We start from the raw sequence: 17,684 nt of genomic DNA on the forward strand, positions 1-17,684 counted from the left end.
GAGGATTGCGGTCGCATGAGATATAGTTGCCTGCACTAACTATAACGGGGGAATTTCATTGGTTTTTTAAGTGTTTTAGGTGGATTTAGAATTAGGAACTTTGTTTTCTGGGTATTGATGGAAAGCCCTCTGGTGTTACAAAACTGGTCGAAGCTATTTAGAAGAGTCTGCAGGCCCTTTGGGGTTTTTGAAATAAGGAGGGTATCGTGTGCGAACAGGAGAGTCGGGATTTTTTCCCCCGCCAGGGCTGGGGCATCAGATGGTATTTGATGTAGGTGCTCAATCACCCCATTCACATACAAAGAGAGTAGGGTGGGAGCTAGCACACAGCCCTGGCGGACTCCCCTTTTCACCGGTATCCGTGCTGTTATTTGCCCTTGTGAACCCCATCTTATTTGGGCATAATTGTCCTCATGCAGATGAATTAGCATATTAAGGATGTACCTGGGCACCCCCTGCTCTGACAGGACTTGCCACAGGTGCTCACGATGGACCAGGTCAAAGGCAGTCTTTAGATCAATGAATGCGAGGTAAAGACTGCCTTTGCCTAGCTTGACCACCTTCCAATATAGGAGTAATAGCCTGAACGCCTGTTCAATGGTTCCTGTACCCGCTCTAAAGCCAGCTTGATAGTCGGAAAGGATCCTATTTTCGTCAGCCCATGCAAGGATCCTCTCTAGCAATACCCGACCAACTACTTTCTGGGTTGAATCGATCAAACTTATCGGGCGGTAGTTGGCAGCGTCATCCCTATCCCCCTTTTTGAAAATAGGCACAGCTTCTGCTCCCTTCCAGGAGTCTGGGATGGAACAACCGCGGTCAATAGCATTAATTAAAAGTGCAATAAGTTTTGCCCATTTCGCAGAATCTGCTCGGAAGAGGTCCCCTGGCAGACCATCAGGTCCTGCTGCCTTGGCCGGGACTATTCGTGGATGATTTCCTGTGGACCAGAGTATAGGTTCAGAAAATGGTCATACCATCTCTTGCTCGGGATGTTATTCGTTATTAGCTCACTGTCGGGCGAACCTTTTTCCTGACCTGATTCCAGAAAAGGCTAGCATCCTTCCCTATGCTGGCTGCTTTTAATGCTTGCCAGTGCTGTTCCTCCCACTCTCTCTTCGCTTTAAGGACTGTCTAGCAGTCTGGATCCTGTCAGGGGACTTGCCTTTAACGGCCATGATTAGGGCAGATTGTTTCCGTCTGCAAGTCCTCGTGTACCATGGGTTGGTGGTGTTCCTACTCAAGGTACATGGTTTGCTGCCCGTAGTTGTACAAAATAAGGATCCCAGAGTATTGACCAAACCCTCATAGATTGAAAATACCTTCTGAGTACCATCTAAATCTGTAATGATCTCTTGTAGGTCACTCAGGGCCTCAGTCAGGGTCTCCCTTATAGCAGATAATTTCCCCTCATCCATGGCTACCTTTTGCCATTTAAGGCGCCTTCCTCAATTCGAGGGGGTAACCTCCCTTGATGTCATATGGGCCTCTCTACTCGTATTTTCTGGGTTGGGGAGCCATAAGGGATTTAGCGACAAGGACAGCAAATTATGGTCGCTATCGGTAGTAGATACAACCTCCATGTCTATTAGATGTCTCCAGAGATTTGATTTAGCAAGATGTAATCAATGCGTGAGGAGAAGCCCACCCTGTTATATATGTATGTGCTCCTAAGGGGTCGGAGGGTGATCTTCCATTAGTAGCCCTAAGACCATACTCTAATGATATAGAATTTAGGTGGATGGCTAGCTGAGTCCACCTTTTTATCGGGGGTAGAATCAGCAGGGGGATTCCCTGCTTTACATCATCCTCCTCTGAACCCAACAGGTCCTCGGTGGTGAGAGGGTCAAATGTGCAATTGAAATCTCCCGCCACCAGGATGTTAGATTCAGGGGCGCAACGAGAAAGTTCTGCTTCCAAACAGCTGATTATTGGAGACTGGGCTCCACCTTTTGGGCCACGTACATAGATGTTGAAAATTTCTAAAGACCTCCCTCCTTTATTGTCCCTAAGGGTCAGTCTTAGAAGGTCTGGACAGTTGCACTCAGTTATTTGTATCGTGCAATCCAGGGTAATGCTAACCCAAATAAGGAGGCCACCAGATGGCCGCCCCTTTCCTGATACTGGTAATACTGCAGGAATAAAATAGGAAGCAAAGCCAACTTTATGGTGGGGAATCATACTCCAGGTCTCTTGGTAGATGCAAATGGTGTAGTTGTCAATAAGTTTGTTCCAATCAGGTATGGCTAGATTTTTAGACAGACCGGCTATGTTCCAAGAGATAATTTTAAGATTGAAAATACTATCTCTGGGACACACTTGTTCACCAATACTTGTATCTATATGCAGGGAATGTTGTTTACTAATAGGTGTATGAGGTAGTTCAATGACAGATGATAACGTCTGGTTAGATAAACTAGGCCGTACAATAGGTGCATTAGAATGTTTGGCCAAAGTAGCACACTCCTGAATTATATTGTGCCCAAGAGAGCTTTGTGCAACTGGAGATAGTCAGTCATTTTTGTCTAGTTGCGATTCCCTGGATGATTTGTGTTTGGGAGCTGTGGCCCTCATGTTTGTATTAGAATCGAGTGGGGTAGATCTAAATTGGATATCGGATGAACCAGGGGCAGAGGTCCTATATTCTAAAGCTAATTGGTCCTCAGCCAACTGGGGGAAATCAAAGTGATTTCTATTGTGTCTAGTCGAAGGTCATGAGAGGAGTGCCTTTTAACCTTAGCAATATCTTCTCTTATCAGCGACCGGCACCCTCTAACATGACGGATCCAATGGATGACCTTATTCTTAAGAGAATCCTCGGGTTCATGGCCCAAATATTTTGCGACATTAACCATAAACACTGGTTGCCTCTTACGTGTGGTGGCAGGTCCGGGAAAGTGCGGGCCGGATGTGATTGGAGTTGGCAGTAGAGGTCTAGCTCTTGGGGTTGCGAGATGGATATCGCTATTATTCTGTGTAACTCTAGCTTGCCTTCTAGCTTTGGTCAGCAGAGATGTCGCATTTTGCCCTGCCGGTGAGTGAGGGGGAAGAGTAGGTGCGAGTCTGGCATGCACGGGAGTAGATTTATCTGCAATAATAGTATTATCTTGTATCGGTACAGGTAGGGGAGGAGCATCTCGAGGTATGTGGGCCGTATGTTGGAGAGATAGTGTCCTGACGGTGGCTGTTAAGTCTAGAACTGAAGATTTAAGATCCCTCACCTGAGCTACAAGTGAGTTTATAATTGACATCAACGTCCGGCCACTTGCATTAAGGTCTATTTCGCTATTTATTTGAGAAAGACAGAGTGCTTGGGTGGCCAGATCGTCGGGTGGGGTTATTTCCTCAGCCAGAGCTGTATAGTGATTAGTGCAAACTATAACAGAAGGCTCTAGATGACTCATTTCTGGCTGTGCCAAAGAGGGAAGGGGTGCTTGATCGGGCGAGATGATGGTCAACCCTAAACTAGATTGACTATGTGTTATATTACTACTTCCAGTAGCCGAATTTATACTTGACGTTTTACAAAACATCTTGGGTATACGAACTGGCGGTGGTCGTTTGTTAACTTCTAGGCTTTGGATGGAATCTGCCGCTAGTATACCCTCACACTCATCAACTAGTGTTTCGATTCGATCCATAACATGTTCGCTAAGCATTCTCTTACTTTTCTTAGCTTTCTTGGATTTTCTAGCGCCCTGGCCTACATTTGCAGCATTCGGTCCCCCCACTCCCCCTGTTCCCTCCATAAGTTTCCTCTTGCCCATTATGAGGCCACGAAGGGAATGTTTGTGGACAGTATAAACAGTACCTTTGTGGGCAGTCCAGTGGCAGCACAGTCAATTTGAATCGGTCGATGGAAAACTATGGATGTCAGGGGGGTGGCCCTGCCCTGGCTCTTCCTGGCTGAGACGGGCTCGGACGGGCCCGCCCTTGGCCCGGGCTTTGCCCGGGGCCCGCGCGCGTCCCGCGTCACGGGAAGACTCTGGCAAACTTATACCCCGTGGTGAGGGGGAGGGGCTTGCTGTCCGGTGCTCATTCCCACAGGCTCCTGGGACACAGAGTCCTCCTGATTGCCCCCACTGCTGGCCACAAACGAAAGGCTGCGCTGCGTCTCCCGCGGAGCGGGAGGCACAAGGAGTTGTTGTAGCCCCGGTGGTGAGGGGGAGGGGCTTGCTATCCGGTGCTCACTCCCACAGGCTCCTGGGACACAGAGTCCTCCTGATTGCCCCCACTGCTGGCCACAAACGAAAGGCTGCACCGCGTCTCCCGCGAAGCGGCACGCGCAAGGAGTTGTTGTAGCCCCGGTGGTGAGGGGGAGGGGCTTGCTATCCGGTGCTCGCTCCCACAGGCTCCTGGGACACAGAGTCCTCCTGATTGACCCACTGCTGGCCACAAACGAAAAGCTGTGCCGCGTCTCCCGCGGAGCGGGAGGCGCAAGGAGTTGTTGTAGCCCCGGTGGTGAGGGGGAGGGGCTTGCTATCCGGTGCTCGCTCTCACAGGCTCCTGGGACATAGAGTCCTCCTGATTGCCCCCACTGCTGGGCACAAACGAAAGGCTGCGCCGCGTCTCTGCGATTTCCAGTCCATATGCCACGCATCTGATGCTCCACTAATATAATAATAATATAGAAGTTTATATAGCGCATGGTTATACTACCTAGTATGTCCCCGCGCTGTATGGTTATACTACCTAGTATGTCCACTACACCATCACTTTCCATGCCTTCTCCCAGGGGATGCATTACCCCATCCAACCCCGGGACCAATAGCGGCAAGTGCAGCACGCTGACCCAGCCCCACTCAGGTGACGGCAAATGCTTTGTAATCACTTACAGACTGATAAACGTGGTGAAAGATACAAATCCAATTAAGGGCAGCACATTGCAGTATAAAATTGATGCCTTTTCATTGTAACCGTCTACTAGACAGTGGTACTTGGGGCAGGGTAGGAATACGGAGGGCGTATAACCTTTTAAGGCATATAGAGCAATGCTAACCCCTCAACAACATCAGCCTTAACCATAGATATCACTCCATTGTGACACACATGTAAATATATATTTCTCATAGAGTGTGACAATAGGAGTCGCCCACCTCTGAACAGACCATGACAAACGGGGCTCTCTGGTTAGGTAACGTAGAGGGTGGTACACGGCAACACAGCAGGGTTTCATCCTCACATGCTTTCACTTGCCCGCGCATGCAGTGTTTACTTGTGTGATGTCTCACGTGCCATGATTGCACATTTAAGTTTTACATACTTTTATTTCCATGTGGTTTTGTTAGATATTGATTGTCTACCTGAATACTCTGATTTATCTTCACCTGTACTCAGGTAAGTTAACCATTGATATGACAAGGTGAGGTATGTCTTCTCCTTTACATTCACTATATAGACCATGCGTATTCGCAAACATTTTCCAGGCAGCAAAATGTTTGGTCTGTGATGTGCCGAGGGCTGCGTTGGTGCCAGTGGGGTGGTTGTTGGGGCAGGATGGTTTGCAGGCGGTATCTGTGTTACGGTGGGTATAGGGGAAGTGAAGCATATGTATCTAGTGATGAACTGCATAATGCGATACCAGAAAGCCTGGGATCAATCCCAGCTTCCCCATTTGACCAAATTGTGTTATCCAAGGCAATTGTTTTCACATTCCCTCCTTTTTTCCATTATCACCTGAAGGAAGACCTCGAAATACAACTTCATGATGTGCGCTGTACAAAATCCTCTCCTGTGCTTGATTTGATAAATTATAATGTTGTTCATGTACAATAGAAACCCCGGCCCCTCGGGAGGATGGACATAACAACTGGCTTAACTCTTAGTTCAGTATTTGCATTGTTCTCAGGGTGGAGGGAAGAATTAACGCTTTTAAACTCATATTTTAAAGCTATCATTTTAAACGAATAAATACTTCTCAACGCACTGATATAATCTGATATACTAAGAAGAAAGTGTTCTGCATGTTAATGAAATATACTTTTTGAATTTAGAAAAAACTTCATCAAATGTTTACACTGTTGCTGCAAGATGTGTTTAAAAATGAGCTTTGCTAAAGTTAAGAGGTGCAGGACACCCTAGTTACTTTCATTCTTTAACTTTAATTAACTTTTAAATAAATGCTTGCCTGTTTATTTGATATCTTTATGGTGCTTGTGCTGAGTCGAGTAATGTTGACCAGGGGATGCATGTAAATGTCAGGAGGGCCGCATGCGGTCCCCGTGCCATACTTTGAGTATCAGTCATATAGACTAACACAGGGATCCTAATTAAAGTTGTGAAGAATGCCTGAGACCTGTTTAGGCTAACTTTGGGCAGAAACATGTTGGCACCACAGGGGTACATAAGGGCCATGGTAGCCAAGAACAGTCACAGACCATATTCTAAGTATTTTTATTTGTACCTAGAGTTCCACCTAAAAAGGATTTCTTGTGGTTTATCTCCAAGGTATTCTTAGCTAGGAGAACTGAATCCCAGACAATTGTTCAGATAAATAATTTCTAAGAATGCCCTCCAGATAGTCCCACTTGAGGTCAACTGCATCATCGGCCTCCTCATCCCGCCATAGTGGTGTGAGGTGGCCTATGATGAAGCATGTCAGATGACGTGAGTGAACCCACCTCATCCGATTCTTGGAATTGCACAGATTTCAGTTGGGCGGTAGCATAGGAAGAGAAGAAATCTCTGATCAGGTACTAATAAACACAGATGTACCTATCCAACCAAGTACAGCGTCAACGTGTAATGTGATGTATGACGAGAGGCAGGCGCAGGCCAACTTTAGCCTTTTTTTCTCTTTTAGTGGGAAAGTGATGAGGATTATTGAAGCAGGCCACAAAGCTGAGATCCACCTTTGGAGACGCCCACGCCTCCCTTCTTCCACAAGCACAACTCCTCATAGAACAAGGGCTGGGACATTTCCAATAATGACAGCCGCCTCGGTAGTACATGGGACGCTCAAAGAGGAGCCCCTCAAAGGGCAGCTCTTACACACTCACCAGTGTCCTTGGAGTGACCTCTCGGAAATACATGCCCACTGCCGGAGGGTTTGGCCAGAGATGTGGACGGAGCCAACGCCAGTGCCCTCTCCTTGCTCTCCTCCAACCACCAGCCTGAGGAGAAGAGAGAGAATCCAGTGTGAGCGAAGGAGCTCAGGGAGGGCTGGAGCGGCGCGAGCAGCACCATACTAAACAGGCAGAGCACAGGCAGCCCCATACTAAACAGGCAGAGCACAGGCAGCCCCATACTAAACAGGCAGAGCACAGGCAGCCCCATACTAAACAGGCAGAGCACAGGCAGCACCATACTAAACAGGCAGAGCACAGGCAGCACCATACTAAACAGGCAGAGCACAGGCAGCACCATACTAAACAGGCAGAGCACAGGCAGCACCATACTAAACAGGCAGAGCACAGGCAGCCCCATACTAAACAGGCAGAGCACAGGCAGCACCATACTAAACAGGCAGAGCACAGGCAGCCCCATACTAAACAGGCAGAGCACAGGCAGCCCCATACTAAACAGGCAGAGCACAGGCAGCACCATACTAAACAGGCAGAGCACAGGCAGCACCATACTAAACAGGCAGAGCACAGGCAGCCCCATACTAAACAGGCAGAGCACAGGCAGCACCATACTAAACAGGCAGAGCACAGGCAGCACCATACTAAACAGGCAGAGCACAGGCAGCCCCATACTAAACAGGCAGAGCACAGGCAGCACCATACTAAACAGGCAGAGCACAGGCAGCCCCATACTAAACAGGCAGAGCACAGGCAGCACCATACTAAACAGGCAGAGCACAGGCAGCCCCATACTAAACAGGCAGAGCACAGGCAGCACCATACTAAACAGGCAGAGCACAGGCAGCACCATACTAAACAGGCAGAGCACAGGCAGCACCATACTAAACAGGCAGAGCACAGGCAGCCCCATACTAAACAGGCAGAGCACAGGCAGCACCATACTAAACAGGCAGAGCACAGGCAGCCCCATACTAAACAGGCAGAGCACAGGCAGCACCATACTAAACAGGCAGAGCACAGGCAGCACCATACTAAACAGGCAGAGCACAGGCAGCACCATACTAAACAGGCAGAGCACAGGCAGCACCATACTAAACAGGCAGAGCACAGGCAGCACCATACTAAACAGGCAGAGCACAGGCAGCACCATACTAAACAGGCAGAGCACAGGCAGCCCCATACTAAACAGGCAGAGCACAGGCAGCACCATACTAAACAGGCAGAGCACAGGCAGCACCATACTAAACAGGCAGAGCACAGGCAGCCCCATACTAAACAGGCAGAGCACAGGCAGCACCATACTAAACAGGCAGAGCACAGGCAGCACCATACTAAACAGGCAGAGCACAGGCAGCCCCATACTAAACAGGCAGAGCACAGGCAGCACCATACTAAACAGGCAGAGCACAGGCAGCACCATACTAAACAGGCAGAGCACAGGCAGCACCATACTAAACAGGCAGAGCACAGGCAGCACCATACTAAACAGGCAGAGCACAGGCAGCACCATACTAAACAGGCAGAGCACAGGCAGCACCATACTAAACAGGCAGAGCACAGGCAGCACCATACTAAACAGGCAGAGCACAGGCAGCCCCATACTAAACAGGCAGAGCACAGGCAGCACCATACTAAACAGGCAGAGCACAGGCAGCACCATACTAAACAGGCAGAGCACAGGCAGCAGGAGAAAAGTCTGTCAGGCAACCGTAGCGCAACAATCGGTGCCGACACACGATTGGTAACCACACAGCATCTGGCTCACAGCTCCGCAGCCTCGTGAGCAGATCATTACTGATTGTGTGATGGTAATAGGATGTCTGTTGGGATGCAGTGTGTTCATACACGTTCACTTGTACTCGTATATACTAGTTTTTTCTTTGAGATATGTCGATAACAAATACATTGGATGGATTTCATATGAACCCAATTAATTGAAGTTTTTAAAGATTTTGCCAAGGAAGTGAAGGCCTACACTCCCCCCCGAGGCGACCAATGTTATGTCTTATTACAGGCCGATCACAGTGCAAGATGCTGTCAAGCAACAGGTACAGCGTGAGCTGCAGCAGTGCAATCCTTCCTCATTAGCAACAGGTGTGCAACTGGTGCAAGCAGCAGGGCAAGAATCTATCTGGCAGCAGGCAGAGCAGGACTAACCCCTCCCAGACACAGCAGGTACAGTGTGAGAAGATGTTGTGCAAGCGTCACCAACACCGAACGTAATGATTATGCTTTGAGCCTTGCACAAGGCAACTACCCAGCCTTCACTCATGTGATCCGATTCAATTAAGGACGCACACACATACTTTGGCTCATCCTTGCTGTTATCGGACTACAAACATCTTGGTTGATTAATTCCAGAGTTCTCACGTGGCCACCTTTTGGGGGACTGCATAATGTTTTTTCGTTTTTTCCTGATGAAGAACCCCTTTGATGTTATCAGTCACATATGTTAAACAGGGAGTCGAAACGTCAACGCTTTAGAAAACTCTACTTAAACTACTAAACACGCAGTTGGGAGACAGGGAATGTCAGTGCCCCAACTTTCTTATGGTGTAGATGACTGGATCATAGCCCAACCGTAATATACAAAACTTTCCATTGAAAGGAGCGTCTGCATTTTAAATTTCTGCACTTTTTTGACCTGCACGAGAACCTTATTTATCACCATTTCTTAAAAGATGTGTTGTAGTGTAGTTCCTATATCCCTGATAGGCTCTGCGCATTGGAATAATATACACTATAGATTTGACATAGGACAGAGGTCAGTATGTATCTATCGAGTACATTAAACTTAATCACTAGTGTGTGCCAGCTAACTCAGAGGTCACTAGAAACTTCTTGAATAAACAAGAAGGGATTAGTAGCTGACAACCGCATAAACATGACAACTTTGTTTCCCTTAGAGTCGGAACAATCTCAGAACCGTGGAAACAATAGATAACAGTTTCACTCAGTCAGTCGTGCATGCTTCGTTTCTACAGAGTTGCATAGAAATAGACAGACGGGTGTTTTCAATAAAAAGGGTTTATTGAACAGTCTTATTTCTCGTGCAACAGATATGAACTGCTACAATTGTAAGACAGGCTGCGACCTACAATATGTACAGAGTTAGCAGTAAGAAAAAATAATACTGCAATAGCATGGTTTGTAGCTATGACATATATTAATTAAAATACATACATAAATAACACAGGCTAAAATGTGAATACTCATCTGATGCTTCTAAAGAGTTCTACCCCAGCGTACCTAACCTAAGTGTAGTATGAGGTAAGAAGTAGGTGCTTTTTTCGAAAGTATAGCTAACTATAGCTATAGTTTAGTTTTGCCAAGAGTTGACAAAAGTTTCTCTAAGTTCTAGTCTGCTCCATACCTTAGAATGTGCGAGGTTGGAATCACTTTCCGGGACTCGATATCTAACTCCCTGCAAGGGGAGTCAGAAACAACGGAGCTGGATTCTCTGCGAGGAGGATGACAGCATCTGGTCAGTGCATCAGGCTGGAACTCGATCTCCTTCTGAACTTGCCGTGGCGAACCGCAAGTAGGCAGTCGAACTGGACTGTACCGGAACCGTGGTTTGCCAGGGCAAGTGCAGGTATATTTATACCTTGAAGGTGTTTAGGAATGCCTGTATTGACGTAAAAGTCGGGCATCGGAACGTCATGAATGAACCCCTAAGGAATAGATGTTCATGCATAATAATGAGTTCTTGGAGAAATCAATAACCAAGCAAGGAAAATTCCTCAAGGCTTAAGAGTCTGGTTTTCCAAGAACTCGTTGTGAGGTGGATTGACAGATGTAGGAGACCATGCCTGTATTTGGTTAGCATGGACAATGCCTAAATAAGGGCTGGATTTTCTGTGCCTAAATAAGGGCAATATGAATTGTACCTATACAAGGGCATAAATCGGAAAACCTATATACGGAATCTAAATCTACACACAACACACACTCCATTTTCGTAGGAACGACATTACTAAATACTAAACATTCTAAACATGTCTAAAAGAGAGTATCGCATGATAATCCAAAACATGCTAAAGCATATCTAAAAACATATGTCCTAAAAATGCATTACAAACCCATTGCTATGCATAAGGTGCTGTACATATTAAAAGCAATATTTCATTCTAAGCATATGTGTGGAAATGCTAAAAAGAATGATACTAGAAATATATACACATGATGAAATGGCTCTTTAATACAAAAGAAAAGGGGCCGAAACCATTTCATATCAGGTTAACACAAATCAATTGTTGATGTAACAATGTGGCATAATGTCCCTGGAAGATATTCAAAGAATTCTGTTCTCCATTAATAGTTCTACTATAAGCAGATTATTCTGCCAAAAAATGAAAAAATACAAATTTGGCAAAACAAAATTAATCATAGGAAAAAGTTCCAAAGTTAGTCCTGTGTCTGAAAAGAATAAAGGCCAAATTCAGAGTCTCATCGGAACACTGTGTGCCTGAATCAAAAGTCAGTGTGTGGCCTGGAGAAAACATGAAATCTTCTAATCCTGTAGACAAAAAGTAATCTACCGTTGTAGGTGAAAGTTGGAATACCTTGTTTAGAAGATTAACTGCACATAGATGTGAACTATCGCCTTCAGCATTGGTTGCATCAGCAATGTTCGAATCGAATGTTACCTGCGAGCCTGATGTTTCTTCTCGTACCTCAGCAGTAGCAATTTGCGTCTGTGAGATCTCAATGAATGCCGTCAGCAGGATTGGTAGCTGCTGGGGACAACACAGAGCATGGGCCATTACCGGGTCCAGCAGAGCATCGATATCCGTAGGCATGACTGATGGGAGTGTTAGACAGATGTCTAGCATGCATTCTTCACTGCAGGCAGAGTACAACAGGTAAGCTGCAATCTTGCCAGATTGGTCTGAATAACAGAAACCATGTGGTATTTAATTCTCGTATACGAGGTAAACCCAAAATTTGGACGATGCGCTCATGACACTTCATCTCCAATAGAGCTCTCTCCATGGTGAATTAGGTGTCGATGGTGAGTTGACTTGCCATATCATAGCAGTAGGAGCAAAAACAGGATCCCTGCAATGAGTGCTAAAATGAGCGGCAGTCCGCCAAACACAGAGTGCACAAAGTTTGGAAAAATTCAGAGGACTGCTTGAAAAGGTGCTAACAGTCCTGCACACACGTTCTTAAATACATGTATAACACCGCTCGTATCAGATATGTTTAAGATACGAACCAACATTTCTGAGAAATGTACAGGGAAGTTTGTGTACAAAAGGGTATGCATCTCTGCAGAAGTCCTTAGGACTTGGAGATCATAGGTTTCTCTGGCCGAGGTCAGTGGCACTGTTTTTTGCAAAAGAATGGCTTTCATTCTGCTTACAGTATCAATTCGTATAGAAGAGATGTTCAGTGAAGGCCACAAAGGCGGCTCCCTGACTGTGTCTATTTGTGGAAACAAGACTTGCATACAGCAAGTGACCCTGGATGTAACCGTAATTAGATATGGAATACCTGGACACATGCCACAGTAGCTGTGATCATTCAACATAATGTAACTCCCATTAGAAAGTTGGCCAAAAATTGGATTAATCACTGCAGCTGGTGAACTTTGCAGGTGACAGGATAAGTTTGTAGTGGGATCATCACAGGCCCCGTGTAAGTTAATACCCTGACAAAGGAGAGAACCGCTTACTGTGTGTTCACAGTTTTCACCACTAAAAAATACTTCACGTTCCCCACTCCAACATCTATGTGTGTAAGGTTATTCCCAGGATGTCTTGATGTGTCCTTTACCCAACCTTACATATTTGCCAATTGGTATATGTTTTAGGCAAAACTGAAAATGGAAAGTTGTAACAGACAGAGTAATTTTACCATGTATGAGCCATTCAGTAGCTGTTTTTTCTGCCACTGCGAATGGTAATTTCTCCAGTTTTTCAATGCTCAGCTCAGTGTAGTCTGCTCCCCTTTGTGTCAGGCTGATCTGTTTATCAGTGAGATTGAATTCTGAAAACAGTGACGTAGTGTTGATTAAATGCCATGGCACATAGCCTGCAGGCAAGTTTTGTAGCGTCCAGCCCAATAGCATGATAAAACGTAGCTGAGACTGACCATGTTGCAACATGACCAAGTCTTGTTCCATGATGTCTATGACAGAAGACACAATGCTGTCCAATGAATATATTCTTGACGACGGAGTAGTTAACCCATTGTCTACTACAGAGAGAGTTTTCTCTAAATTAATGCGATCAATTTCTCGTATTCGTTCTGCAGTCTCTGCTTGGATAACCTTCCATATTTCATTATAAGCAGCGTAGATACCGGCATATATGAAACGTTTTTGACATGGTTTTCTTGGTCCTAGCATGAATTCCCTAAGGTCTGCGCCTTCTTGAAGTAAAGTTAAGTATTGTTAATCCTGCAGTGTAGCTTTCTGGAGCCAATCAAGGCAAAGTTTACCTACACTGTATGTTATTACTACCCCTGGATGCTTGCTGTCTCTAAACATAGCGTGGGTCTGGCCTATTGATAGTGAAACCCTGTGTTTTGTTCAGGAATCAATCTTGACAGTTGTTTGTGTCTGTGGGCCAGAGCAACCATTTTTTCAATTATGGATCTGATCTGTTGTGATGCAAAATATTATGTACGTCGACCTCCCCCCATGTAGTGCTTTTACTTGCAGGTATAGGTATTGCCGGTGTTTTCATGTCTTTGATCTTGGCTAACCCAAGGCAAGACGTTTGCTGGACAGTGTCATTCAAAAACATAATTTTCTCAGGGATGATACAGGCTCTAAACAAAGCTTCTACCCCCTGTACTTGCCAATCTTTTGTACCCCAGACAGTTTTTGTCTCAATGTTGTCTTTCCAAAAGTCAAAACACTGTCTAGATAGTTGGGCAATAAAGGCTGCAGAATAAATCTGTTTCATATTGGTTAAAATATTTTTCGTTCCTCTCATTCATATTCTTAAAATAAAACATTTCTGGATTTGACAAGTTGAACCCTGAAAAATATGGAAATTTCATTGCAAAAGTTTTTGAGCTACTCTTTGGAGGTGTAGGACAATGTTCCCAATTGGTTATACATAAATACATTTCTAGGCGTTATGCAAGAAATGACGACTATAGTGGTTATAACAATACATTTGTTCATAGTCCGATGAACCCTCTAAATATTCATGATTTGTGAATACAGTAGACATCTCTAGATCAGACATCATGTTATTAACAGTCTTGAAGTACCAATCTTCAGAAAAGGTATTAGAGGTAATAAAATCGCTCAATGAAATCTTAAATAAGTGTGGAATCTTCAAAAGCTCAGACGGGCCAAAAATGTCATATTGAGTTTGGTCCCAACCTATACCATCATGTATATAGAAACGGCTGTGATGTTCACTGCTGACAAGTATCTTGCTTCACGATGGGATGGTTTGTGTGGTTGGAGAAGTAAGTTCACTCTTTTACTTGCTGTGTCCATTTGAATATATCGTCCATTTATCAGCATACCCAGATTTATTACCAGAGCTAACCAAAGTAGAAAGAAGAATATTCCCAAAACAATCCATAGATCAATCCATGGTGAAACTAGATAAGTCTTTTTCAGGAGATGAAAAAAGTCTGTCGATTGTTCTTTGAAAGTTCTTTGTGCTGGCATCGTTTCAGGTTTGCTGGGATCCTCAGAAAACGTTTCAAAATTCATGAAATAGTCAGAGGCAGTTCTGTCAATGGTTGGAATTGCATCAGGATTTGTTGAATTCGCTGGAACCAGTTGATCACTTGTTACTCCGTTGTAGACATGCGTCTCAGTATGAACTGTTATTTGGGTCTCAAGAGGTGTAAGTTCCATGGCATTGTTGCTTAGTCCTTTATTTCTCACTGTAGAATCTTCAAAGATGATAAGTCTCTCAATTTGAACCTCTTGGATTGTAGCTAGAGGAGTGTGTCTGCTATATTGGCGGAGTCCACTTGGCCTACTGCTTAGTATCGGCCACATAGTGTGGTTTGATCAGGTCGATGGAAACAAATCTTTTCTCCTTTTTACCAGCAAGGGGCCGCAAAAGTACTGTTCTTGATCCGTGGATTGCTAGGACAGGTACTGGTTGTCTGTAAGAAGGCCCAAATTCCTTCTTGTCCACGATTTTTTCTCTGACTAGATCACTAAGCTTTGGGATCCAGACAGGCCTTGCTGGGACGGCTGTTTTTTCCCCAGTGATGGTTGGCTTCAGGAGCACGTTGCTTTGTTTCGTTCTTAGTTCATTTAAGTCCTGTAAAACAGCCAAACAATCTTGGATATCAAATTGCTTATTTTCCATCACTGTGCCTTGCATATCAAGGTCCGGTACCAACATTCTAGTTCCAAATAGAACTTTATATGGAGTGATACCCCCTAGAGAACTTCTTGGCAAGTTACTAAGTGCGCACTGAACCCCATAAAGGTGTTTGACCCAACCATCACCCGAACCTAATACCCTAGCTGTTATAGACTGCTTTATGTCCCATTTTTTTCTTTCCACAACAGAATTTCCCTCAGGATGGAATGGAGAAGAATACCGCAATGCAACGCCCAAACTGGCCATGGCTTCTTTGTAAGCTCGAGAGCTAAACGCAGGACCCTGGTCAGAATGTAGTGTGCCAATTGCATATGTGCCGATAAAGACTCGCAAATCTTTTATAACAGTTCGAGCGTCAGCCGAGCGCTGAGGCCATATCCATAGGAACCTAGATTTAGTGCTCATGGGATTGCATCTGTCCAAGGACGCCTGCACGTAGATAGTCTAATGCTGTCTAACAATGGTGTCTGTACTGGGCTGGCTACGTTGTAGACAGGTGCCTGGTGGCGTTCTGTACTACGATCTCTATTGAGTCTATGCATCATTGATAAAAATGGGTACCAATGTTTTCATTCCTGGCGACCAGTACATCTCTTTTAGTTCTAAAATTGTTTTAGAGATCCCTTGATGTGTCAGACCCTCTCCCAGATGTGCTTCGTAAATCAAAGCTGCTCTTCGTTGCATGTTTGGTATTACCATATCCCCCACTCCAGGGATTCGAGCAAACAGAACATTGTTCGCATCAATTATATATGAGTATTTGAGTGGAAACTTTTAGGTAATGCTGAACCGCTGCCTTTGCTTGAAGCATTGACAGCCAGCATTATTTCACTGCCAATTTTCGTTTTTGAACGAGTGATTGCAGCTATGGAAGCCGTTTGCACAGCCCCCTTCGCGGCTTCATCAGCCAATGAATTCCCTGCATCGTGAACACCATCACGTTGGTGACTCAGCGTGTGTATCACGTGAGTGTTTTGTAGTCCGTTTCGGAACTGAACTACTTGTTCCCAAAGCATTTTATGCTCGATTGTGCCACCTTTTGCATCTTTGAAACCATTTTGAAGCCAATTCTGTAAATATTCATTGTATTATTGAACACAGTAAAAAGAATCACACACTATGAATGTGGGGAATTCGCGATCCGTGTTTTCAAGTGCCATCTTGAATGCTTGTAGTTCAGCTCGCTGAGCTGTACAATCTCCTAGAGATTGCGTTTTTGAGACCATTGGTCTGAATTTACCATCGTACATACGACCTTTAACGATCGCGCATGCTGCACTGTAAGCTGGTTTACTTTCCATAGCGGGTTTTGCAGATCTGTCAGTATAAATTATAAATTCTTACTGATCAAGAGGGAGAATTTCAGTAGGCAGAGGACATTTGTGTTCGTCCTGCAGGAATGCTTGCGTTTTCAAATAAGTATCAAAAACATATTCAACATCAGTTGCAGCAAGAGAATAAACCCATTGTATCCATCTTGGATGTAAAGCTTTTGAATTCGGAATACTAGCTTTAGTAACTGCCTCCAAGGCTGGTACCGGAGTCACGACCATTATGCGTTTCCCCTGAGCTAGGGCCCTCTCTTTTGCTACAGCGGTTTGAACTTTTGTCAGAATCTTTTCTGTAGAAGTGAATTTCATTTCTGCTTGTGTATACAAGTGGGATTTGTATGCAATTGGTACTTTTTCACCTTCGTTAAAAGTTAAGTAGGTGAATCCGCTTTGACCCAGAATGATTCGGATCACTAAGTTGCGTACATTTATGCGTGTTTGCAAGTGTTTTGTTATTAACATGTCTGTTTGAAGTGAACGTAGAATTTCTGTGTGTTCTTGTGTCCAAGTTGTGACTGTGAAATCAGGTTTGATTAATTCGTAGAGAGGTTTAACCCTCTCTGCGTTGTTTAGAATGTATGTTCTTCCAAAATTCAGGAATCCTAGAATCAACTGTAAGTTTTTCTGCGTTTTCTGAGGTTGGAGCAGCACACATTTTTCTAAAAAGTTGGCTGCCAGACTTTTGCCTTCACTTGAAAGTTCATATCCTAGGAAAAAGACGGTGAGATGGGTAATTCTTTATTTTTTAAAATTGAATTTATAACCTTCAGAGGTGAAGCCCAGGAAAATGGTGTTCACCCTGTTCAAGTGTCTGTCCAGGTCATCGTCTGTCAGATATATATAACTGACATATGATAATGCCTCGTCATTATAAATTTGTAGTAACTCTGTTACTTTTGCTGAGAATAACCTCGGACAGTTTTTGAACCCCGTGGGAGGCGACATTTATTCTGGGTCCCCATTATTGAGAAAGCGGTCAAATATCTACTTTCAGGTGCAATATTTTGACA

General features: G+C 44.8%; 1 protein-coding gene across 1 annotated transcript in view; it reads right to left on the reverse strand.

The window, feature by feature from the left end:
- Nucleotides 1–17,684, reverse strand: part of LOC146829872 (uncharacterized) — a 674,792-nt gene that overhangs the window by 570,391 nt on the left and 86,717 nt on the right. Inside the window, exon 3 of the mRNA XM_085608537.1 lies at nt 6,999–7,112. Within this exon, the coding sequence (XP_085464663.1) occupies nt 6,999–7,112 (114 nt within the window). The remainder of the gene's footprint in view (nt 1–6,998; nt 7,113–17,684) is intronic.

Source organism: Triturus cristatus, chromosome 5_2 (assembly GCF_964204655.1).
Source record: "Triturus cristatus chromosome 5_2, aTriCri1.1, whole genome shotgun sequence".
Lineage (NCBI taxonomy): Eukaryota > Metazoa > Chordata > Amphibia > Caudata > Salamandridae > Triturus > Triturus cristatus.